Source organism: Copidosoma floridanum, unplaced genomic scaffold (genome assembly GCF_036245765.1).
Source record: "Copidosoma floridanum isolate Cflo_tuat_1 unplaced genomic scaffold, Cflo_Japanese_pri ptg000029l, whole genome shotgun sequence".
Taxonomy (NCBI): domain Eukaryota; kingdom Metazoa; phylum Arthropoda; class Insecta; order Hymenoptera; family Encyrtidae; genus Copidosoma; species Copidosoma floridanum.
In genome coordinates, this window is record NW_028321906.1 from 570,700 (window position 1) to 596,377 (window position 25,678).

The 25,678-nt window shown below is 34.4% G+C and overlaps 1 protein-coding gene and 1 pseudogene across 2 annotated transcripts in view; one reads left to right on the plus strand and one right to left on the minus strand.

Annotated features, from left to right (window-relative positions):
* Window positions 1–25,678, plus strand: part of LOC106637211 (lachesin) — a 472,386-nt gene that overhangs the window by 315,847 nt on the left and 130,861 nt on the right. Inside the window, exon 2 of the mRNA XM_089596117.1 lies at window positions 9,831–9,940. Coding sequence (XP_089452243.1) covers window positions 9,831–9,940 — 110 coding nt within the window. The remainder of the gene's footprint in view (window positions 1–9,830; window positions 9,941–25,678) is intronic.
* Window positions 2,605–4,707, minus strand: LOC149373656 (lewis-type alpha-(1,3)-fucosyltransferase pseudogene; annotated as a pseudogene). The gene is made up of 2 exons (XR_016293329.1): window positions 3,467–4,707; window positions 2,605–2,644 (listed from the first exon to the last, which is right to left on the minus strand). The product of XR_016293329.1 is annotated as a lewis-type alpha-(1,3)-fucosyltransferase pseudogene (transcript).

Consider the following 25,678-nt stretch of genomic DNA (forward strand, 5'->3'; position numbering starts at 1 on the left):
CATTATTCAACATAAATGCTTATGAGTTTTCTGGTACTCTTATATTTCTCTATTAAATGGCACCTGTTACAGGTAGCTACTTGCTTTAGTTTATGAATAAATTGCGTTTAAATTCGAAAAAACTCATTTTTTTTACTACATATATCAAGGTAAAAAAAGTAGTTAGAGGCTTTTAAATTTACGAAAGTATTACTTCTAACAATTTATGTTAGCACCTCCAGCAAGATTGGTTTTAGACTTTAGGAATAATCAGCTAACAAATTTTTTTTCTTTTAGTTGCATAATATTGCTCTTATTTCTGATAATTTTGTACTTCTGAAACCACGCCAGAAAATTAAAAAAACTATTAAAAAGGGAAGTCCCGTTGGAATCAGAAATTGGCCGAGATATTTTTAATGAAAAATGTACGGTGAAAGCTAAATCCAGTGGATACCAGGGCCTGCCAGTCCTGATTGATGGATGTATTAGTGTACCCACGTGATGTCTGTTACTGTGTGTATGGTGACACTGTCGATGAACTCGATGATCCACGTTACCGAGAAATAGTACAAATATTATAGTATGAGACACTTACACGGATATACTAATACATCCATGAATCAGGACTGTCAGGCTCTGGCGCTCTTTTCAGCTTTCACCATACATTCCTTATTCTTAAAGTAGAAAAATACAATTTTCTGGAAAAATTTCACATGAATGTCACAAAAAAAATAAAATTTGGAACCTCTTGATGGGCTTATGACTAGTAAGGAACTGTGAAATTTATAGTCATGCTTTTATATTGCAAGAGTCAAAGTAGTCAGCCAAGCACTCCTATTTATACGTTATAATAATAAAGTTTAAAATACTGAAAAAATATTGTACCAAAACTGGGGGTTAATTACCCAACTACTGCACCCTGAAATTTTTGACTGCTAAATTTCTCATTTCTCGATGTTTTTCGATGTAAATTGAAGCAGTTTTACTCTTTCTTTATCTGCAGCATCTTATGCGATTAAAACAACAAACGTTTTTCTGTTATACTACTTTTTTTTTTTTTTTTTTTTTTTTTTAATATTTGTTATAGTGCTGATATTACTTGCCGGTATTACTGTGCACGGTTATAAAATCAGCACCAGTCGTTGCACCCCCAATTACTGTGCAGGTACCTCCCGTAAGGTTTTCATGCTGAAGCCCAAGACTCAATTGCTGCTCACTAATTACTACGCACGACTACAAAGTTTTGTTGGTTAGATTTGTTGAAAATCACTTAGTTAAACTATTACAAATGTCATAATGTAAGCTATGATTCTGGATTATGCTTTTTGATCATCTACTCTTTGAAAAGTATTCTTTCTTCCCTAAAATAAAAACACATAGCCCGAAAACAAAAAAAGTTTCGGTTGAGGAGGCTCCCTCGTGTAAGGGGGGCAATTTAAATTGAGAAAGATAAAAAACTGAAGTAGTTGGTAAGGATACCAACATAAATAAAACTGTTATATTTATTTTAAAATGAGACAATTTGTAAAATTTTATGTAGCTGACCTTGTTAATTCAAGTATAATATTTAATTTTCATAGGCATTGAATATCTCTCAAATGTTTTCACAATATATCAATGTAATGGTGTTAATTAAATTCAAAATGTAAGCCGTCATTTAACTAGGATAACATTTGAATTTGAATTGCGCCTGCTCCTGCCAAGCAATATGGCGGCCTTACTGACTTCCTCGTTGTAGAAAAAATAAGCTGACTCACGCCTTTTTTACAATTATTTCAATTTCTAGTCCGTTTACCCATATTTCTCACGACGGAATTCGAAAGATGAAGTTAAAATCTACAGTACGTGTGTACTCGTAATACCTGACATTTTCGATGGAGGTTACAAATCGTTATTTTTCGTATGTCTGCCATAACCGCTCTTGTTAAAAGAGCGAACTTCAAGCGTTAATTTCTCCAGATTTTGTTCGATAAACATTATAAATAAAGACACCGTCAGATTTGGCGTAATCTAAACTATTTAATGACATACATCTTATTTGGTGACACTAGGGCAAAAGGAGCCTCCTTAACTCGTGCCCTCAGATACATTTTGATTTCCTATTAAAATAACACAGGATTTCTTTAATTTTAAGTTTGTTTAATTTTTTTGAAAACTTTAAGTACTTATTTTTTATTTTTAAATAATACTTTTTGATTTTGTACGATTTAGACTTCATAAATCAATTTTTTCCGTTTCAAAATAAGCAAGTTAAAAACATTAAATTTTGGCCTCCAACGCCTTCGTGGAACAAAAAATCCAGAAAATCAAATTTTCAACTCGCTTATTTGGTGCTAGAAAAAATTGATTCATGCAATCCAAGTCATATGAAATTAAATGGTAGAGTTTAAAAATCTGGAAAAGACTTAACATTTCCAAAAAAATTTAACCAAAGTTGAAATTAAAAATCTTATGTCATTTAAATAGAAAATTTTTTTGGTATGGATTTTTATTTTGGGATACACTGAAGGGACCCATAAGGGGTTTAATCGAAAAAAAAATTTTCGATAAACATGTTTACCTTTACATAACAAAAATGTCTAATATAAAGGTTGATGCAACAAATACTATTTTTCTCATAGTACATCACAATACCAGTAAAATGAGCTCTATTTCGAAGGTGTACCTGAAAAAAATTTTTTTTATCAAATTTTTTTGTGAATTTGCTCATATAATATATTATTCGAAAATATTAATATTGAGTACGAAGCCCATTTAATTTGTGTGTTCACGTATAACATTTTATTAATATTTTTCAGGTACAAATAAAAAGACAAATTCACTGTATGGATGCATTTGAACTCAAGACAACCTGTAATGGTGCACATATTTAGCTGACTCAGTGCCTCTTTTTATACCAGTGGTTTAAGAGAATACACTGTCAACTCATGAAGTTGTAAGGTTCAAGGTCTCATTTTTTCTGTAATAGATAAACATGGAGTCCTCTTAAGATACGGCAGAGATTTTTTAAAGTAATATTTTTTCTATCTCTCACGTAAGGTACAGTGACAATGACTATCCAATAGGCAAAGTTTTAAACATGTAGGAAACCAGAAGTATATTTTTGCGTGATTTACAGTTATTCTAATCTCTATTAATACCAATGCTATTCATAGTAACGTGTTAAAAAAAATTAGAGGTACTAATAAACGTTAAAGTAGTTGTATGCTAAAAAAATTCTCCTATCAGATTCGTCAAATCAAGTGTTCTAAATGATTGAATTTCTACTGAGACATAGACAGGAAAAAGTTTAAAGTTAATCGAATGGTCCGCTTGTTATTTCAGTCGCAGTGCGTTAAAGCATAACTCTTTGACTGCCACCTCATCGTTCGAAGCATTTATAGCCACGTATATTTGACCACAAGACTGTCATCTCGCGCACACCCATATCTCGGTAAATACCACTCCCTGAAAAATAAAAAAAAAAGAATGCAACGAAAAATCTTACTTGAGTGCATTGAAAAACTTTTCGGTGATGTAGTCCTCGCACAGCGAGTTCTCAAAGGACAGGTAGAAAAAATATCTGGGCTCGACCTCGGACTTGAAGCAATCCTGATCCCTCCTGCAGCCAGGGTTGGCTGATGAGCAACTGCCGTAACTAGCCACGGGCATGTGCTTCTCGAGCTCAGCGACATACGCCTCACGCCGACCCCGCGTGTTACAGTTGCTCCTGTACCAAATCGCCAGGTCTTTCTTTCCCTTGATGATCCGATCCTCGTCTCCTTCATTTTCTGCACTCATGGATTCATCCACTTTCCACTCAAAGTACTCCTTTGCACTAGGTACTGCGACGAGGCTCTCGTGGTCTCTGTCTACGATATTGGCGTACGTCCAGACGATGTCACTATCAAAATGGTACGTCGCGGTGACATTAAAGTAGCCATCGAACTCAGGCCCAATGTATCGGTTCACTGGGCTCTCGAGCGCCACAAAGACATACTTCTGGCTGGGCCGCCTCTTGTCTGGTAAATCGTTGGTGCTGAGCTCCCCGTTGATGCCATGGAAGACGATAGCGTCAAAGTCTTCGACACTCCTTAAGAATCTGTTGTGTGTGGCGAAACAATTGTTGTAAATTGGGCAGTCTCGGGCCACGTACCCCATACCCAAGTAGAAGTCTTCTTCGTTGAAAAAGGTGTTCCAGTACAGGATTGTCTTGCGATCAGCATCGTCGGTGAATGTATAAATGGCAAGATTCGAAACAGTGCGTGGTGTCACGTAATATAGGACGCAGAGACTACAGAATGCGACTGTTAGTACGAATATCATGAAGCAGCGCCGCATGGCTTACACCCACGTATGCACGTACCTACGGATTAATTTTCTTGTGGTCCATGCTCGACTTTTTTATCGTCTTCCTTTTTTTTTCTTCTCTTTGCTGTGTTGTGTACGACCGGTAGTGCCAAAAACTTTCTCCTCGTCGTCGTCGTTGTTGCCGTTGACGTGAAGCCACCTGCTTAGCCCCAGCATACTGGCTCATTCGACTAATCCTCCTCCACGTTTCAATTTTATGATTTTATCGTTATCTTGTTCGCTCTACCTTTTTAAAGATAAGACGAGATAAAAAATACCTTGCTACAAAAGCAAACAGTGAGAAAGTCGAGAATCTGTAAGCAATTCTGTTTCTGACCTGCTGTTGGCGAGCAAGGCACTCGGCAAACTGACTACAGTATACCACAGTAAAAGAGTGAAAACAAGCACAGTCACAAACCAACTGGTTGACGTGCGTGTTCCCCTGCTCCACGCTGGCCATATTTCTCATCTCTTTCTACCTTCTTTCCCTTGCTTCGTGTTTAGCTTGCTTTCTGATTATTGCTCGACGTCACAGCAGCTGATTCATCCAACCAGATTCGGCGGTGTACCTTTACATTTTTTATGTTCCCATTTGATTGATCGGGTGTACAATGTTTACACAAAGTCAGAGGACTGTACCGTACATCAGAAAAATCTGGTTAAACGGAAGTACTGGCGGATCAAGGTACAGTGAACGCGTTCGAGCGTTTACAGTTGAAAATGGAAAAAATCCATCTTGTTTACCTTTGGGTGTTTACCTTAATCCGTACTCACATTTGGTGAATTCAATAATGTTGAACTGTACAGGTAGCTTCAAATTTTGGTACAGCCGATGAAAGAGATCGGTAATGTTTGACGCGCAGATCGCTACTATGGGAAATCGGATAAGAATGTGTGCGCGAGAAAGTAGCGGAATTCGCCTTCCCCACTTATTCGCTGCTATACTGCGCAGCGCAAGGTCGTAACTACGATTTTTTGAATGTACGTGGACATATGGACGCAGCTGCGAGTGTGCAATATTGACACACAGACATTAACGTGGCAATTTCTTTGTTGAAACATTACGAGTTGTGCAGTTTTTACTGCATGAAGAAAAAGAAGGGGGATTTTTTATCGATTCTTAAAATAAAGCCAATCTTCAATCCTCGCGTGTTTCACATAATTATTTAATGAGTTAGTTTGCTAGAGGTAGCTTAACTTCGAGCTGTACAAACTATTATTGTTATTTAGTAGCTCGAGTAATTGCTAGCAGGAAAACTTTTTCAGCTCCAACCCAATAAATTACTGGTTGGGATAAGAAATGCCACGTAAATTAAAATATAATCGCATCATGAGTTGTAGTTTTATAGGAGTCGAACTAAAAAGCGCTACCTTTATCCAAATTGCTAACTCCATAGTGAATGAAAAAGATTAAAAATGTATAAGCTGTGAATTTTTGTGTTTAGTAAATTAGACGACTTATATACCATTCTACCATTCCGCATTAAAGTACAGCAGTTTAGATAGTAGTACGGTCGCACATTTACAGACAGTTGTAGTTTTGGACTTTCCGATACCCATTGGACGCTTTGTCTACGTACTTATAAGTCACATGAGAAAAAGGGACGGTTTTGGTTCTTTGCGTCTGTCTCTTTTTAATCTACAGTTCCTTACTGGAGTCAGGCACAACCTTGAACCTCAGTGCTAGAGAGGCAAATCAATACTTTCCATTTGTGTATGTGCTTACGCATCCCACACATACTTTTATACTTTAGACTGCACGTGCATTTACTATATGCTGTTACATGAGGAATATTCATGTTATGCATGCGCACGCTTTTGTTGACAAGATAAGTATGATGAGAGTGAAACTTGATAACAAAAGCGGTCTTTTGTCTGATGCTTGGGTACATTTTTCTTCCGTGTAAGTTATGTAATTTAAAATAACAATGTGTACTGTATTTTTTAACGAAGAGGCTCACGTATGGAGACACTGAGCCTCAAAAGCCAAAAAATTTCTGGATTTAATTACTTATTACTACGCTGTGGCTTATTTTTCATCGATTTTATTTATTACATCAAAATATGTTCATCCTGTTAGGTTCGTTCCTAAGAAATGCATAAAAATGAAAATTTTTTACATTTCATAGTATCTTACAACTAAGACAAAGAATTATAAAACAGAAACTCAAAAGTACACTGATGCAAAGATAAATAAATAGAAACAAAAGCCTCTGACAATAAATGAATGAAGAGACGAAGTTAAAAATATTCAGTGAAAATACATATTTAAAAACATCCAAAAAAAAGTGGCATAAAAGTTAAAATAAAAAAAATAATTAAAAAAAAAACAATAACCAACCAAATGAGCAGCTAAACTTAAGAAAAAATTAAATTTTTTTATCCATTGCACAACCAAATTTTTTTCTAAAGCGATAGGTATGACTTCATTCGTATATATTTTTAAAATTGTTTTTATTTATTAATATTGACCCTTTTGTGATAGGTTTGTAGATACTTTTGTAGCAGTAGTTTTCGTACCATGGTCACAATGTAAAGAAATCTCGTTCAAATGGTGGCATTTTTTATGTTTGTGCACAAGGTCCAAACATGATTCTTCTTTTCAAGGGCGCAAAGTTGTACTTTACGCCCACTTGGCGCCTATGGTAAGAAAATTATTTTTCTTTCATCAAGTTATTTATTGTAACATTTGAACGTTTACAGTCCCCTAGTTGGAATATCGCATTTGTCACACAATAGACTCCAACTGGGGCTATCCTACGGGCCCTTGGGCCACAAAATAGCCCCAGAGACGACGGCACTTATCCGACGAAAACTATCATTTCCGCCCTCGGGTGATTTTGGGAGGCTGGTACTTTCTCGGGCGAAAAAGCAGTTTTCCGGAACTCGTTCGAAAAGTCTCAACAAAGACTTTTCAAACTCGTAGGAAAACTACCATTTTTCTTCATTATTTTAAGACCAAAAATACAAAAGCCTATTCATGTTTCTACGATGTCTAAGAAATGGTACATTACGTCACTAGGGCACAATGAACAAACATGAGTACCCCAAGGGCATGGTTTTTGTATGTTGGTGCCCGAGAAGCGTATATTGTTTTTCTTACCGAGGGCGCAAAGTACAATTTTGGGCCCGTGGGTACACTTTGCACCCAGTAAATCACTTTGGGCCCTAGAAAGTACGTTTGGCCCAGAGGGTGTGAAAAACTTCTTTTTTTTTACGAGGCTGCAAAGTGTGACCCAAGGGCACAAAGCGGCAGGCACTTTGTACTCATGGTAAGAATTGATAGTTTTCGTACATTATGGTGCATGTCACCAGGGAAAGCACTAGGCCCGAGGGACTCCTTGTGATTAATGTTGTTAGATGTGCACCAGGTACAATACCATTTTTTCTACCAAGAGCTCACCTAACCCTAAATAACGCCCTTATTCACAATGTTTTAACTTGTATTTTCTCACAATTTTGAAAAATCAATTTAATTTACTTGCGACATCTTTAAAATCTGTACTTTAAATCATGCTAAATAAAATAACGTATTATCTAAGAAGATTTTTTTGGACTCTTGTAAGCCCTTATCTAATGGTCATAACATTTGTTTTTAATGAAATCCAAAATGTTTGGTGCTGCAATGTTTCACGCACTTGTACCGGAAACAGATTTTTGCATAATTGTTGCGTCAAAAAATGAACTTATAAACTTAAATCACTTAAAAGAACTATGATATCAGTGAGATCTTCACTTTTTGGTTTACATTACAAACTAGTTAGAAGATGCAAAGATTAATTCTCATGAAGACCTTTTTTTCAAATATATGCGACATCTTTTTACTTTGGACTCAAGAAATAGGACGTTTAAAACCTCATGATTTTTCAGTAAAGCTCGTGAAAATTAACTCGTTATCATTTATTTTATTTTTTTTTTTCATTATCTTCAATTCAACATGGCCATTCAAAGCTTAATTTTTATTGAAACTCTTAGGTTCAAAATAAAACTCGATCTTGTATCTCCTTTCATCCGGTCAATCACAAGTAAAGAAAGACGAGGCTAAATAAAAATGTGTTAAGACTATATTTTATTCTAGCAAATCCGTAACTAATTACTTCTAGCTTAGAGATACCAGTATTTTCGTTAATACCAAAGCTGGAAATAATATTTTTTCTCCACAATGAAGATGGAAAAGCGTAAATGTACACGTTGACCATAGTAGATATATACTACAGTTTATTGTTCGGTGAGCTGGCTCTTCTCCTAAGACCGTCTGTGAAAACCATTGTTATCCTCACCATCATCTGATTGAAAACTAAATTGAAAAAAAGGGAGTGGGAGGGTAGCGCGGATGATTCAGAGAAAGTTTGGCTTTTGATTCCGAACGGCAGAAAGACGTCGGCACTTTGCAAATCACTTTTGCAGACGAGTCGGGACAGGACAGAGAAAAACCACACAGTCAAGAAAGTTTCTATTTTACTCTTCTTTTCTTCAGTTCGGGAGAGTTTCGCCTGTCGTGCGTCATTTAATGAGAAAGCTCTATCGTCTGGGGAATGTCGTAGCATGGAATTAAAATACTCATTATTAACTATTTTGTTGATAAACTTTTTCCATTTTAATTTTAAGTTTCTTGAAAAGATATTTTGCCCACATTAAAAATAACTATGTTCGGGCTTAAAGTTCATTCACAATATAATTACGATATCAATCATCTTAAGTTTCAAGTAGCTTCTTTTGCCATGTCAAGCAAATACTACTCAGACAGTCTATATTTTCAAGCAGAATAAAATAAAAACTCATTTTTTTGTTTTAAATATATCACACGTTATGTTGCTATCCAAATGTTTCCATGTACCAATCCATTAGCGCATGTTTTTATGTCAGAGAATTCAAAACTTATCTTGCCCCGTTAAAATACACAGTTGCCGTTATTTTTATTTAGTTAAAAAAAGGTTTTCTCTCGTTTCAACAGAGGGCGTGGAAACCATTCATTTCGAACTATTTGAAATAGAAAGAAAGGAAAAATTTAATGGAAAAAAACGCGCTTGAGGATACTTTTCTGTCAATAAATTGGAAACATGATGGCTTGGGTACTGACTTTAAACGAGGGTGGTCTGAATCAGAGCCACTGAGCGAAATTACCGTTAAAATATCCCTCTCCTCTTTCTGATCGACCGTTCCAAGCTTAAAACTACGTGTATTTTGAATGAATTTTTTGAGTTATCGCTTTTTTGACACTGATGAGTTGACGGGTATTGATATTTAAAAATATGGAAATAAAAAAGTCCGGATAAAAGCAACACGCGACATTATATCGTTCATCAACCTGCTATACACTTATTCGTGTTAGCGATCTTAGGACGTGTCAAGAGCTATCTATCTCACTCGCTAGAGTAAATTTAAATTCTATTGCAGGCCTAAAGCATATTTTTGTTTTTCAACTTTGTTAACAAGTCAATACATTACACTTGTATTATAAACTCGTTGTATTATCACCTGTCTTTTTCAAACGCCTTCAATTAAATTTTTTTCGATTTCAGTGCTACCAGACAAAGAGCCAAGGTTTGCGGAGCCTATTCCGAATGTCACAGTAGCACTCGGAAGGGATGCCAGTTTGCCATGTGTAATAGATAACCTGGGAACCTACAAGGTAAGGAAAATATTAAGTTTCTTCAATTTATTGAATATAGCGTTGTCTATTTTATCAATAGCATTGTCCGATGTGGTATCAATCTACTCAGTGATGTTTATTTCTTTGTCTTATTTTAGCACTTTAATGTGGCTTGGGCGGTTGGTACCGTACCAGGGTAAAGTGCCATAAGGGACTCTAAAAAATCAATAGTTTTTGACGGTAAATTTTTCAACAAATATAGTTATTTCGATAAATCTAAAGTACAAGATCAAGAAATTGCCAGGAAAGTACCGTGAAATTATAATTGTGAAAATTGGGAGATGTTGCGAGGCAAAACAAGATTAATATTTCATAATTTTTTCTGACTTTCTCTTAAGTTAAGTTATTGACCCTATATTTTTTAGAATTTAATAGACTTTTTGTAAAAGAAATACACAAGAACTGTTTAAAGTTTTGAAGTTAATCAAGGATTTTCAAAGTTATAGTCGATTTTGTGACCACTGCCCATAAGAGTAGGTGTTCAATTGGTAAATTTTCAGTAGCGATTTGCGAGAAAATTAAGTGGTTGACCCAGTATTTTCTTATCGCAAACGAATTTGGTATACTTTATTTACGCAATACCAAAATTTCAGAGGTTTTGATCAAGTCGATAAAAATCGCCCAAGCCACCTTAATTGGTCTTTGAACGAGCCTGTTAAAGTGCAATCTTTAAACTGTAACAACAAGTAATACAATTATGAAATCAGTTTTATTGAGTTTAATCAGAGAGATTGTTGTATCTGATATAACATGAATACTTAACTAGTTTCTCATACTAATTATTACATGTATTTTTGTCTCACATAATTTCTCACTGCTGGGAAGGGTTTTAGAATGCATTTGGAAAGGATGCCAAAAAATAATCACAGAAATGCTTAACTGGATAAAAATTTCACAATTTAAAACAACCAATAAGATATTGCTTACTAAGGTTAAAAAAAGAATGATACTTTTCTTTTCCCAAATATGTAGTACTTTTTTTACTATATTTTTAGTTGGATATTTGTACCATGATAGTGCTATGGTTAGTATAAAATACTTTCGTAAGAATAACCACTGGAAGTAGATATTTCAATAACAAAATTGAATAAGAAATTTTCTCATAAATCTCTTGTCATTAAAATCTTACAATAAATTTATACACTAAGATACAGTAATTGCTTAATAGATTTCACACTAATAAAGTTTGAAAAAACTTTAATATTAAACTGTGATCAGTACATATACTTAAATAGCTCTCAGCATCGAGTATTGTATACGTGCTACTGCTAAGTCTTTTATTGGCCAGCATCAGACAGATATTAACCAAAAAATAGACAAGTGTACAAAAAACATTTTTCTAGTATTAGATTTCATACAATGCAATTTTTTGATTTAATGCAGTAAAATCTATTAAGAATCTATTTAGAACAAGGTTTTTAAAAATGAAATAACAAAATTATATTTCAAAAACTTGTGGTTCAATCTACTTGGAAAAAAAAAATTTATTTTACCACTCACCATTTTTGCCTAAATTTTGGCTGTAGTAAAATAGTAGTTTTCCTACGAGTTTGAAAAGTCTTTGTTGAGACTTTTCGAACGAGTATCGGAAAACTGCTTTTTTGCCCGAAGAAGTACCAGCCTCCCAAAACCACCAGAGGGTGGAAAAAAATGTTTTCATTTAAATTAAATTACGAATATTGACTTTTTAACTTATAAATAACTTACGAATTTTCAATATTGACTGAAGACATTAAACAATTTTTTTTTAACGAGTCGAAAAACTTGTACTTAGAATGGAATAAGATTCTCAATATATTAAAACTGTAAAGAATTCTCTTTTTACGATGAAATTTAAAATTGATTAATACACAGGAAATATATCTTAGATTAGGAATAAAATAATTAATTTTTAAGGTACAGTGATATATTTTAATTAATGTATTGATTTAAACATTATAAAAAGTATAGCATAATGTAGTATTAACTTCTCAAATTGTAAGGTTACCTAAAAAACATGTAATATACGTTATATTTGTTCAAAATTTTATTTAATTTAGAAACTCAAATTAATAGCTATTGATTTTACTACTCTGCAAAGCCAAAATCGATGTAACGATTTTCATTTAACTTTAATGAAGAATGATATATTATAAATTACTCATAGTTAAGTCAGCTAAAACATTATGAAAGAGTTGTTTTTAATAAAAAAATATTTGACGTGATCAACTATGAAATATCCATCCCACCAGTAATCTTACCTGATGAGGGTCATTCATACTTGCAGAATGACTAAACTTTAAATATTTTTTAAATATAGATTGATGAACTAGCGATAAAAATTATGCATATCATATTTTCTACTAACTCTTCTATGACATACTTACTTGAATATTTAAAAAAAACATACTATCGAGCTCATTGATTTGTTAATTCTGAAAGATTATTGTGACCTTTGGATGATTTTACCACGTTGGTTTTAAAACAACCGTTGCAAAAAATTGTCCTAAAATATTCATAATAACTAACAGAGAGCCAACAATTTTAGTTAAAATTTTGTACAATTTTAATGTATTGCAATGAAGGTATTAGCGTAGAAGAAGCAGAAAAAACAATAAGTACTCAATAGCAGTGTTTGAGATAGTAGGAAGGTATATTTCTTGATTTTTTGTAGAATTGTAGGAGTCATTAGAATCGGAAGACTGCAGTATTATTTATTATGTACTCACTTCTTACGATTATGTGCTATCGTTTGAAAATTTACTTATAAAATCATCTACTTTCAAGTTCATTCCATGCAAATAAGTAATTATACTAAAGAGTGAACCAATGAACTCCGTGAAATAGTAAAAAAAAACTCTTATACAGTGTAAGCCTTGCAGATGGATACTTATGATAGTCTTGCTAAACATAAGGAAATTAAAGTTTATCATGGTCACGGACGTCAGATGCAACACAATATTTCAATCAGTGTAGTACAGTAGTAGAGTTGCTTTCTAAAAAATAAAAATAGCAAGATGCGTCCTAGGCCATGATAATCCATAGAAATATGGTACCATATATCTTATACATCTATAGATACCATATATTGTAGATTTGCGTGCCAGTATTTAAGAGGACACAGTAGAATGGCATCCTAGTAATGAAATCTCAATCTCAAGTCATCTTCATAAAGTACTATTGTATCCTTACGTGTGGTCATGTGATTTGGTACTCTAAAATAAAATAACTTCTCTCATCACGCTTTCTCAATGTTTCCAACTGGAAATACTACGCTACCTACTTGTAAATCCTGATGTCTTAAAAAAAGTTAAAAATTTATCCTGAATGACGCTATGAGATATACTAATATAGAGTGATGCCATGGCTTATATCAGTAAATATTTCTTTGAGATAAGATCCCACTCGCAAGTATGCTGTTATCGAGGTATTCAACCTGCCTGATACAAGATTACTGTGTCTCTTTAAGACATTTTGCCATCTTAAGGAAAAAAAGCATAAGTGCAATGTTACTCTTATGGCACAAGTCCTTTTCTCCCCTGGGATGCCAGCGTTGCCTAGCTGAGTTATTTAAAATTTAGTTAACTGTATCACTGACACAGATTCGAAAGTTGTCAACGTCATATTATTCGTGCAGAATGTAAACGAACACGCCGTGTGGATATATTGACGTATTGTGTGTACGTTTTTTGAGCAATATTAATATGTTATCTGCATGAAATCCTTCATTAATTATTGCAACTAATAGCAAGAGTCCAATACTAACTAAGATCCAATTAATTACTTCAGCAGCAATACCGTATTCAATGGTATATGTTTCTCTGCTAATTTTCATAAAACGTATGGTTTACAACGCGAAATTTTTATGTCTCTGGTGCTTTGTAAGTGAAAATTTTTCTGCATGGGTTTTGCACTGGGTTATTACTTTACTATACGTATACATACCTTTATTCACTGTTAGCGTCCAGATACCTTTATCGTTATAAAAAAAAATCATTTATCATTATCTGTCAGAAAACTTTTAGCAAGAAAGTAGTTCATTTAGTCTCTGGACTGTCAATGAAAAGTTTCAGATCTTAATCTTTTACCTCGTCTTTTACCATACGGAATTTACAAGAGATTTTATGAATTAGTGAACACCACGTGACGATTGAATATTGTGGGATGAATGTAGCCTGCTGTCATCTGTTGTACAGCGTATTCTCTAGTATTAAATCCCTTTTTCTGCAATCATCTCGATTTTGAGTTCATTTATGTTCTTTTTTTTTTTCACAAAGGCATCATAAAGAAGAAGTTTCGATATATAATACCTATGTACCCACTCGTTATATCTATATAACACGTTTATTTGAAGTCGTGATTCATTGCCCGAACAGAAATCTATTGAGGATACCTCCTTAGTTCGTGTTGACCTCTATAGGTATCCTACAGCGGACCTACTGAGGAAAATAACGCGGCGTACAGTTGGTCCTCTTTAGGTATCCTAAATAACCGTGTATACATAACCAAACTTAGAGCATTTTTCCAGTCAACATGTGTGTGAATTCAATAAAAGTAAGGGACAGAAATAGAGTTAATCTGTTGGAGTAAGAGAGCTGCTAGATTCAGTAAACAAATTATGATGACAATCGTTTAATAAATGAAAAACAATCAAACCTACATATATGTAAATTATTGATTAAATGAGATATTTTGTGTCTCAAAAGTACTTAAATTGCTTATACTTTTGATACTTAATGTAGTTGTTTAACATATAAGTATATATTAAGTATTGAAAGTATAACCAATGCCAGTACTTTTGAGATGCAATATCTCAAAACTATACAAAATAGGCTTAAGTATAATACCAAAAGTTTACATTTTTCATCACTCTGCACATTTGTGTTAAATAATGATTATAATTGCGGCGTTAAAGTAGTCGCGATTCCTTTAATTATTGTACAGCACGTAGAAGTCATTTAAACAAGTATACATTTTTTGCACCAATCTATTTTTTATTCTATAATAAAACACCTATAAGTATAATAGTGTATTTCATTATAATTCTATCTCACTCCCTCACATTGAATTTATACATATGTTTTAACTCTAGAGACTCTTTAAGTTTGGTTAAGTACACAGTTTTTTAGTAAAGCCTAAAGAGGACCAACTGTACACCGCGTTACTTTGCCTCAGTAGGTCCTCCATAGGCTATTTAGGTATCCTCTAGAGGGCCTCTCGTTTGCCTCAACAAGATTTTTGTTCGGGCGATCGAGCTGAGTTTAATTTCAAAATATGTACCATTTTGGGGCATAAAAAAGGACTATTAATACTGAAGTCAGCGTAATTTCAATTTTTGAACAGTACATGCCTAGGTTCCTTATTCTGGGACACTGGAGCATCCTTTAGAACATGACAGATCAAAGTAGGTAATACCTCATTAAATTGATTTTATAAATGAGAGTAGTTAATCAACAGCATCCTAAATTGATACAATAGTTTTTACTATAAGTATTTGCCTGTAATAAATAATGTTAAGTGAAAAAGAATCTCTAAGACTCTTATTTCACTCCCTCACTTGTTATTAAGCCCATTACATCCCAAATAATTACCCGTGACAGAAGCGCGCCCGAGCCCCGCCCGACAGTAATCCTATATCTCCCCCAGACACAATATCGGTTTTGAGCCAATAAATCAATTCTCAATTTTTCGCGCGATCGTTAGTAGCAGCATCATATATACGTGGCAACCCTTACCACGGAGCATTAACACACCGACAAACGAATGTGTGCACGTATGCAATATCCGCGCGTGGGCTTCAAACAGCCCGGGGTATAGCTTATACTCCTTCTCGTTCGCAGCTCCCGTACAGTGTACAGCTATATACTCGTGGGTCATACACGCACCCTCGGTTTAACTGTAATCGGATCAGCGTAATAAGGGGGTCTTTCTCGCGCTTGCAGCCATAACTCCATACGCGGCTTGTCTTCTCCAACTTTCATGACGCATATGTGCCGTGAACGCACTACGTCGACGCACACAGACATACTTGCACACGTGAAGGAAGGAAGCAGAGGTAGAGGTAGTTGAGAGGCGCCTCCAAGCCAAGAACTTCACAGACGCGCGTCCGCTCCTCCGTGAATTCCCGCGGATTATACCCTGTGTGTACAGCGCGATCGCGACGGATTAAATTCTGCCGCCGTCAGCCGCACCACGCCGCCCCGGCACGTGCGCGACTCTCGCGCTTTCGCTGCTTTTCTCTCCTATGGTAGGTATCCTACTTTTGATAAGTTCGGGTGGAAAAAGTTTATGCTCGTATAGTATAATGTGCATGTGGGAGCTTTTGTAGCTTTTTTTGTACAAGTTTCTTGTATATACTTACATTCAATGCGATAACGATGGTTTTGATAGCCTGTGAAAAACGTCGGGTGTATTGGATTCTGGATTTAATTCAACACAGTTTCTTCGTTACTTTTTCGTTGCTGTGAGTTGTAGAGCAATTAGTTTTAATTTTTAAGATGATTTGAAAAAGAACATTAGGTCTACTGACGCAAATCTTTTTCTTTTGCATTGATTGCCATAATTGTGTGGATCTACAGCAAAATTATCAAATTTTATCATTTGTATCAATGGCAGTTATTTAGGATGAAGCCTTGATTCAAATTAAAAGTAATTTTACCCCATTTTTTATCCTCTTGTGGCTCTCATTCAGGCTTAAATTACACATAGTCCAAAATAATTATCGATTTAGTATGTACTGCTGATTCAGCGTGATAGGTAACAATACAATTCTTACTAGCTGTCTTATTTGGATTGAATAAAACAGTCTTCTTTCAATCTGTACGACTGAGATTAGGTATAATTTTAAGAGAATAATTTTGCTATGAAGTAAAAAATCAACACTTCCACACATAAGTTACCATTTTACAAAATCAAATCTGAGATGTGTATGTTTGATGTGCCCAGTCATATTTTTTTTTTTTTTTTTTCATTTTTAAAGACTTAGTACAATAGAAATGAATTCTGTTTTGCTTACATAAGTCATAAACATCACAAAATCATAAGATTACAGTCGAGAAAAGGGCAAGTTTTTTTTATTTAATTTTTTTTTTTAATGTAGCAAACTTTTTGTATGACACTAGTTACTGCTATACTATTTAGTACTAGTACTTCAACCAGATCCAACTGAGTAATGTTAACTTTCTACATGCTTTTGGCATAACGTGATATTAATGCAATTGATGTGAGATTTGTATACAATACATCCGTGAACAAGATATTACTCGGTTTTATTTATTTCATGTACGAGTAAGTACTCGATAATACTTTAAGTGATGTACTAAATAAGTATGCTGTGCCAGAAACAAAAACAAAATTTGACCTTTTCTACATAGCTTTTTATTTCAAAAATTTTTAAGGCTCACGACTTAGTTTCCAGAGTACATTTTATTATTACTGTATAAAAATTTTTGAAATATTCTAAAGTATCATAATTATCGTTGATCAAACGAATTAACTTCTCATTATAAAATTCACGATTGTCATATATTAAATTTTTAGAGACGGTTGTACGAGATAGAGGAGTATAAAAGAACATAAAAATAATCAGAAATAAATCGAGTTAAAAAAAAAATATTTATTTTACATTTTACAAACAAGAAGACTACAGTTTTGGCAACATTTTTGTTAACGTAAGCTTACTTTGTTCACCCTGCGCTCGAAAAATTCAAAGTTTATCGTTATGTACCTAAATTTTCTGACCGCAAATTTAGAACTAAGAACTTACACAACGCTAAAAAACGGAGGAAAATCACTCAGAAAATTAGGCTGGAATTTGTTTGGATTTTTTTTGGCACCAAAAATTATACTCCCTTTAGAATAAAGCAAAATGTAGTGAAACATTAAATTTATAGGTCAAATAAACCTATTTCTGGAGGATGTTTTTCAAATTTAAAGGAACTGCAACTATAATAGACTTGTCTAAGACAGTTTCATTAACAAAGATTTTGTCAAATGTAGATGATGGAATTTCTGATTATAAAGATAAGAACATATAACTCTAGAAAGTAGTATGCATAAAAGAACAAACGTATTGTTTAATACGTATGGTATACCAAATTAATAAAGAAAAAAGTTAAAAGAAATGAGTCACTAGGCAATACTATTAGCTAGAAATACTGATGTTGACGATATTTATGAGGAAGTGATCGGTCTGGATGATACAACTGATGGAACGGATCTACACTGGAATTAATAGGGAGGAAATGGTAATAATGGTAAGTTTAGTTCTTGAAGTTAAATATACTATCACCCGAGTACCTCAATTCTTTCAATCTATTAAGCTCATCTTCATATAAATTGCGTTTAAGAACTAATTGCATTGTAATGCATGTGCATAACATTAGTTGTCATGGAAGTAGACAGATCTCGAACTAAAATAAATATTTATTATCCACAAATTTAAGTAACCTCAATGATCCTTCTGTTTCGCCTAAAGAACGAATGTTGTGTAGAATTTAACGTTTGTGCAAATTGAGGCTACCATTGACATTCACAATAGCTTGATCAAAAGTCCTGAACGAATCTATAGTATGTTTTATAGATAATGTTTTATCTAAGCAGTTATATAGCCATCAGGATTCATATATTCCAACTTTGTCCCAAACAAACCAACTGCTGATTTGTTATTTTATTGAAAAAGAGAGGGCTTTGTTGTTTATTACAAAGATATTTAAAAGGAAAATTTATTTGGATTCGTTTTTACCGCATAAGCTAAGTTACTAAGGGAGCTGAAAATAACCAATTAAAACCGAAATAGTCGAGTATGCCTTCAAGCAATTTCAATCATAGATTGGTTCTTTTGGTTACTGTGTTAAAGAAGGGTATTCAGATAGAAGCCACCAAAAAGTACCAAGGAATTAAAAGATCAGAGTGAGAATCTCAGAAAATTATCTTTGGACTCAACCAGATAACTTTGTACATGTCTATGACTTATATTAATTAATTTCATTATAGCATTAGGTATATGACACATATCAAGTAGATCACTTTTTAATCACAAAATGAAGTGTATCCCAAAGAAAAAAATAGATTGACCAAGCATATAATCTTCGTTTAATTTGTAAAATGAGATAACCTAATGAGATACTAGCAGTTAAGAACGTATCTTAGCAAAAAGCTATATTATTCAAATGTCAGCATATAAAAAAAAAAAAAATAAAAAAAATGATTGAGAATAACCCGCACGAAAACTGTGAAGGTAAGCAACGAATATTTCCCCTGTAATAAGAATCATTGTGGAAAAATGCAGTAAGCACCAAGATTATGATGCAGACTACACATTGAAGTTAGTGAGTACATTAACGAAAAGTTGTGCAGTCTAATGAAGCTTGGACTGAGCAAAGATGAGTTGATATTTTTCTGTAAATACAGAAAAAATAGTTTCTGGAGATGTTGTTTCCAGTAGCACAAGAGCGATGCTCTCAATTACTTCAAAAACTTTCTCTCAAAGAAAAAAAACTTTAAATACAAGTAATCAGTTGATCGAGCCAACGAACTCTTGTACATTTTTTATGATTAAAGCAGAACAACTTATCATTAAATAGTATAATTATTCAAAGTTTCTAATGATAATGTGAATATAATTTTTAAATATTCTAAGATTGAAAAATTAAGTACCAAAAATATTAAACAGGTCTGTAACAGTTATACAGTTTCTACAGAAAATGGTTGCTATCGGTGATAGCAGGCTTTGATGATAAACACAAACGATTTGTAATGAGACAGCCGTGGATTAAGCAACAAAGTAAAAAGAAAGATGGATCGAGAAAGGGGATGAATCGAGACAGAGAATGTCGGCTGAGGCGAATAATGAGACGAGTAAGGGGATGCTCGAGCCCACTCTTACCTACAGCTTTTCTATATATATATGAGTGTATATATACATATATACACGCTAAGGAAGTGAGAGGGTAAAGCCTTGGAGCTAAAAATGAAATATGGAAGGGGATTAAAATTATGAGCGAGCAGGGAGGAGAACCTAGTGGGAAATCAGAAGCGTGGGTTCGGTCTTAGCATGCTTCCCTCTCTGTGAAATTTTTAAAAAGTTGATTAAAACGGACAACGCCTCTTTTGCGGCTTCCTCCGGCCATGACCACCGCACTAGCTGAAGTGCACTTTTTTTGCTTGTTTTTACTTCAGTTTCACGCTAGAGTATAAAACGAGAGTCTGACAGAGCTCTACTGAATGTGAGTAAGTAATTTTCAAAAGAACAGGATCGTGTTTGACCCATTAGAAAAAAGGAAAGAAAAATAGGTCTCTACTCGATTTGCTGGTAATTTTAACATGTTTATTGAATATAGCTGATAATATTTTGAATATAAAAACAGTAGTTTTGTCACATGAGTAAAGAAAACGGATTTCAAGTCCATGTGATGAAAACTACTTTGGTGACTTAAAGAGACATTAGCATATTCCTTATTATATTAAATATACATGCTAATTTTCAATGCGTTACAACCAAATCAATTACTTAGCCAACGAATAATATCCATATCAAGACTAAGCTCGCACATATACGATAATCTTGCTAAGCATAACTTTTTAAACAATTGCTTATCATCAACTCCATCGAAACAATTTTTTTTAAATATCATCTGACCTGTAACTGTGTGGTTCTGAACACCTAATGATGTAATTATCAGTATACTTTGTTGAATTTTTATTACATAAAGGAATCGTTAAAATTACCAATGAAAACCGAGTAAACTACGGTATACGCTTCCATAGTAAGTACACGCATAAGGTATTTGAGCAGTTTGTTTTATGTGACTGTGGTTTTGAGTAAGTAAAGCTCATAAAAAGTCGTGAGACTGAGAGGTTTGCAGACTTAGTCTTATTTAGGTCTGTTCCTCCTCACTGTCATGTATCTTATGGATTCGATATCACGCATTCCGCAGCCATGTAACCTTGCCGTCAATCTATATGAAAGCAAGAAAAGGGTATGCAGTACCAACAGCTCAGCCTATCAACGTAGTAAACACACTTTGACTTGTGTGAAGCAGTGCAGCGTTACTACTGCAATACCTTTAGCACTTTCCGTTGAAAAGATTTCTTTCTATTATAGTATAATTTTGTTGAAGTATTGTGCCACGTTGCATTATTTGATATTATCTCCATACCAACAATTTTCTAGAATAAATTGATAGGATGGATTTGACGTCATGCGGACGTTTGCGGATTTAGTCACATGGTTGTAATGACCACTAAAAACACTATTGTTGAGGTAAAAACAATACGGTAAATCGTTAAATTATTCAAATCGTAAACGAAAAATAACAAGTGTTAAAACCAAATCCACAATGTTTCCTTCTTGCTAGCACGATAAAAAGACATGTTAACAGAACGTGAGAGCCGGTATAAGTAACGAAGTGTGAGATTTAGTTCCTACAATACTATAACGCCAGTTCCTCTGTAATTTGAAGGTGCTGTAAACGATGTTTAAGTTCATTCATAAGAGGATTGTAACGTTTTTTTATTTTTCGTACCTGGAAAAAAGTTGGCAATTCTGTATACGGAAGACATTCCGATTAAAACTTCTAAATGTGCTTCTGCGATCCGCTACCGGAATATCAATCAATTAACAAACTAATGTCACTTAACTGTTGTTTAACTCAACTTAGATAGTTCATTGACTGTGATCGATTGGACACCGATAGGAAACCGCCTGTACTGCTGTTGTGCCTCTGATGAGTTTAACGCGAAACTTTGCCATTCGACTTTTTAATAGTAATAGTGCTTTTAGGTGGCTCTGCGTGATAAATCTTTATTCAAAATGATGTATCACTTCAACTATGTAAATTCATTAATAACGAGCTAATGTCTAAAATTCAAAAGCGAAGGTTTAAAAAATGTTTTTTAATGCATCATTGTCACAAATAATGAATAAACAAGAAGCAACACCAATATTCCATTAACACGGTCACCAAAAAATATCAGTTAGCATTATGCCAGCGATTATTCAAAGGTTTTTTTTACTAAATATAAAATGGGCAGGATGATGCGCGTTCCCTACGTTCAACCCTTTGAAATGTTACTTTAATATCAAGGAAAAACTCAGGCAGTATACTAAGTTTCCTCTTCAAAAAGTTTTACTGCGTTTTACAGACACAACCATGGAAAAACAGATTAGAGGAGTTTAAGGAGAAATTGTATAAAATAAGTAAATATTAAGGATGTAGACAAATTTGTAAGATCGTCAGAGGATACACTGAGAGAAAAATATAATAAAAATTACTGTGTCATTCCGCCGTCTAGGGACTTTTTACTTTGGCCAACTTAATTTTTATCATTCTGGACAATAATTTCTATTGTACAAACAGTAAAAATGATTGTACTTACAACAAAAATTACTCTTCTAAACATTAAAAATTATTGTTCCAATTACACGACGGAACTGTACCAGATTACCAGCTTAGCACAGTAATTTTTATTATATTTTTCTCTCAGTGTATCCATAAAATTCCATCAATTTTAATAAATTTTTCAGCTTATTCCTACATAATAAGTTTTATCTTTCAAATTAAATAAAAACGTGTTCCATTTGAATCCATACTCCATATTTTTTTTTTTTACTTTTTGCGGTTAAAAAAGATTTCATCAAATTTACAAAAAAATTCTTTTTATCATTTACGTTTTTTGCAAAGACTCGATAGGTATTCATTTACGGATGGTACTTATATAAGCTATTATAAGTCCAGTCATTCTCAAGAACTGCAGTTCACCATTATTATTATTATTATTATTAATTTTTTTTTCTTATGTCGTAGTTTAAAAATAAAACAAGGAAATACCAATTTGTCTTCAGATTATACATTTTTCAATTAAGAACTATGCTGACATTTCCAAGCAAATTTCGCCCTTGGTTAAGCAGGACATATCGTAAAATCGCGTGTATTCATCGTCTCGCAGAGATCAAGGTCCGCAAATACACCAAAAGTCGTATACTTTTACGCTTGCAAATCCAAGAGTTTTATTGAGACAGGGGCGAGGACGAGAGACGGAGTTATGAGAAATTCGAAAAGTACCCAACTTTCTAGCAGTAGTCCTATCCGTCTGAGGAAAAACTCGACCTCTATCTCCTGTCCTCGCGCGCCCTCCCTCGCCTCGCAATCGCCTCTGACAAAGTGATCTGGCAAGGCGCTGGTATTGGTAGCGAAAGGCTCGAAGGTCCCAGTGCTTGGCAGTCGCAGGCCAACTTCCAGCTGAAAATTTCATTAAAATACCGGAAATAGTTCCCAAGCTCTGATAATCCACCCTTCTGAAGACGTGTGCTGCCAAGCGCCTCTTAAACGCCCTACTACTGCTCCACTGCTTGACGTTACGTAAGCTGCTACCGATATCGAGGTGTTCCCCAACTATTTATCGAATTTTAGTCGCTGCAACAAGCGGCGTTCTTCGATTTATCGAGCTTTGAATCTGAATTATCATGGCTCGCTTAGTGCTGTTGACCTTACTAGCTTAGCCTTTGATCAAGATTAACTACGTATTTCATTAGCAACGAAATCGGACGTAGCCGCAACGAAAACTGCTTATATAATTTTTTAAAGAAAAGTATGAACTTTTGCCTCTTCACTTTATTGGGTAAAGACAAAAATTTTTTTTTCTTCTTCTGAGGTAAGACTTTACTTTTCCATTCTGAGGGATGAAGAACTTACTTTTAAAGAATATCTCTTTTTTATTTTGAACAAAAAAATATCTCTGTATGGTTTTTCTGGAGAAAACCGATTTAAATAACTTTTGTTAACCTTTGTAGAGCTTGTAAATGTTTTGGAAACAAACAAAAGTGCTTACAAATAGCTCAACTGCACCACCTTGACCTTCCGCTCTACATAATATATCGCACGTTTGATCTTGACTATAATCCCTCTCCAACTTTTTGATGCTCAACACGAGCATCAAAGGGACGCATAAAAAAATGATAAGAAAAACATGTCCCACACAAAGCACGTTTGCACGTATAAAAAAGAATGTGTCCAAGTGGGAGAAAAAAGTGGAAAGAAAATAAACAGTGACATTGGGACACCACGACAAAGTACGGTGTAAAGGGACGATCGGCCACTGTCAAATGAATAAATGAGTCGTGGCAGGCAGACGGAAGGCGATTATTCGTTGAAAAATTCAGGCGCGTTGGCCCCCCTGCGGACGGCCGCTCGGGTAACAAAAAAGCGCCTCTACGCCCCGCTACCCCCCGTGACAAATCGTCTCGGACACGTACACAAATAAACCCTCGCGCCCACGTTGGAGCACTTGACTTATTCGCTCGTAGCCCTCGAACTGGCTTAATTCGTGGCTGCGGGACATACACGGCAGAGTCCGGTTGCGAACACATATATTATACACGTAAACACATGCACGTGAAAACTGGGCCGGGGGCTTGAAAGGTGGGAGAAAAAGGAAGTAAAAAGTGGAAGAGAGGGAGGAAGTGTCGGGTTAAGAGGCAGAGATAGCACGGGGTCTTTAGATACAGGAAAGGTGGATAGGGTAGGGGATGGAGCCACGCGACTCGGCTTTTGAATCGTTGCCAAAGATTTCAATCGAAAGACCAGATCTGTAGGGGGTGCACTCTTGCTTTCTCACACTATAGCCATCTTTTCTGTATTTTTCTCTACTTTCTTTGCCGCGATAGAGACTTTTTCTGGTGAAAACGCTTAGGCCAATAAATGCAACCACCAACGACGCTCTGCTCGAGCTGAAAATGTAATCTTCTCTCACTTCTTTTTTTTCCAGCTACTCAGTGATATTATCCGCTGGCTCAACGATACCCTTAGTACCAAAAAAGGCTATGAGGCTCTTTTTAGAAAGTTGATCCCGTTGGTATAGCTGATATCATGGCGTTACTTACACGTTTAGAATTATTCCTAATGCTTTCGCATACATGCTGGTACATCTAATACGCAGTCAAGAGGTTTGACTGTACTAATTAATTGCTTATCGATGTATTATTTTGAAAACATGGTTCACCATTTCGTGGTTTTTGCCAGTAACTATGGAGTAATACATTACTGTTGTAAATACAATTTTTATTTCAACTACAAGGCGTATTGAAGTGAGAGTCTGAACATAATATTCTCTTGTTACCCTTGTGTAGTATAAATGCAATACAAACTAATCCACGGTTTTCAAAGTTTATTTCATTAAAATTTTTTTCATTTAAATTAGTGCAATTAGAGAGAAATATTCGAATAATCTTGTTATAAAGTCATACGGTTTGTATCTTTTTTTCGAGCTTTTTTTTTCTTCAACTAAACGACTTATTCAGAGACATTCATAAGTACTTTTGAGTATTCCTGTATTTACATTAACAAAGCCGTTTTTTTCTCATTTGAAAACTTAACTTATCCATCTGCGTGACATTTTTACATCTACATATTATAACCATGTTTACGGCAAATAAAAATACTTCAGTGATAATCTAAGTCTTAGAATTGGCACAATTTTTTCTCCTGTCAAATTTTGAGATTTATTAATTTTAAACTTAAAAATTTTGTGCACTGATGATTAACAAAGCTTACATTACTTCAATCTCATTGACAGTAAGAATACATCCAGTGTACAATTATTGAAAAACTCGCAAGTAGTTATTACAGCAAAAAACATGATTTAGACCTTATGAGCACATGAAAATAAGATCAATAAGAAGCGTTTAACAGATGCTACTTGAGGACATACATTTTGAAAGTATCGTATTTTCGGTATCCG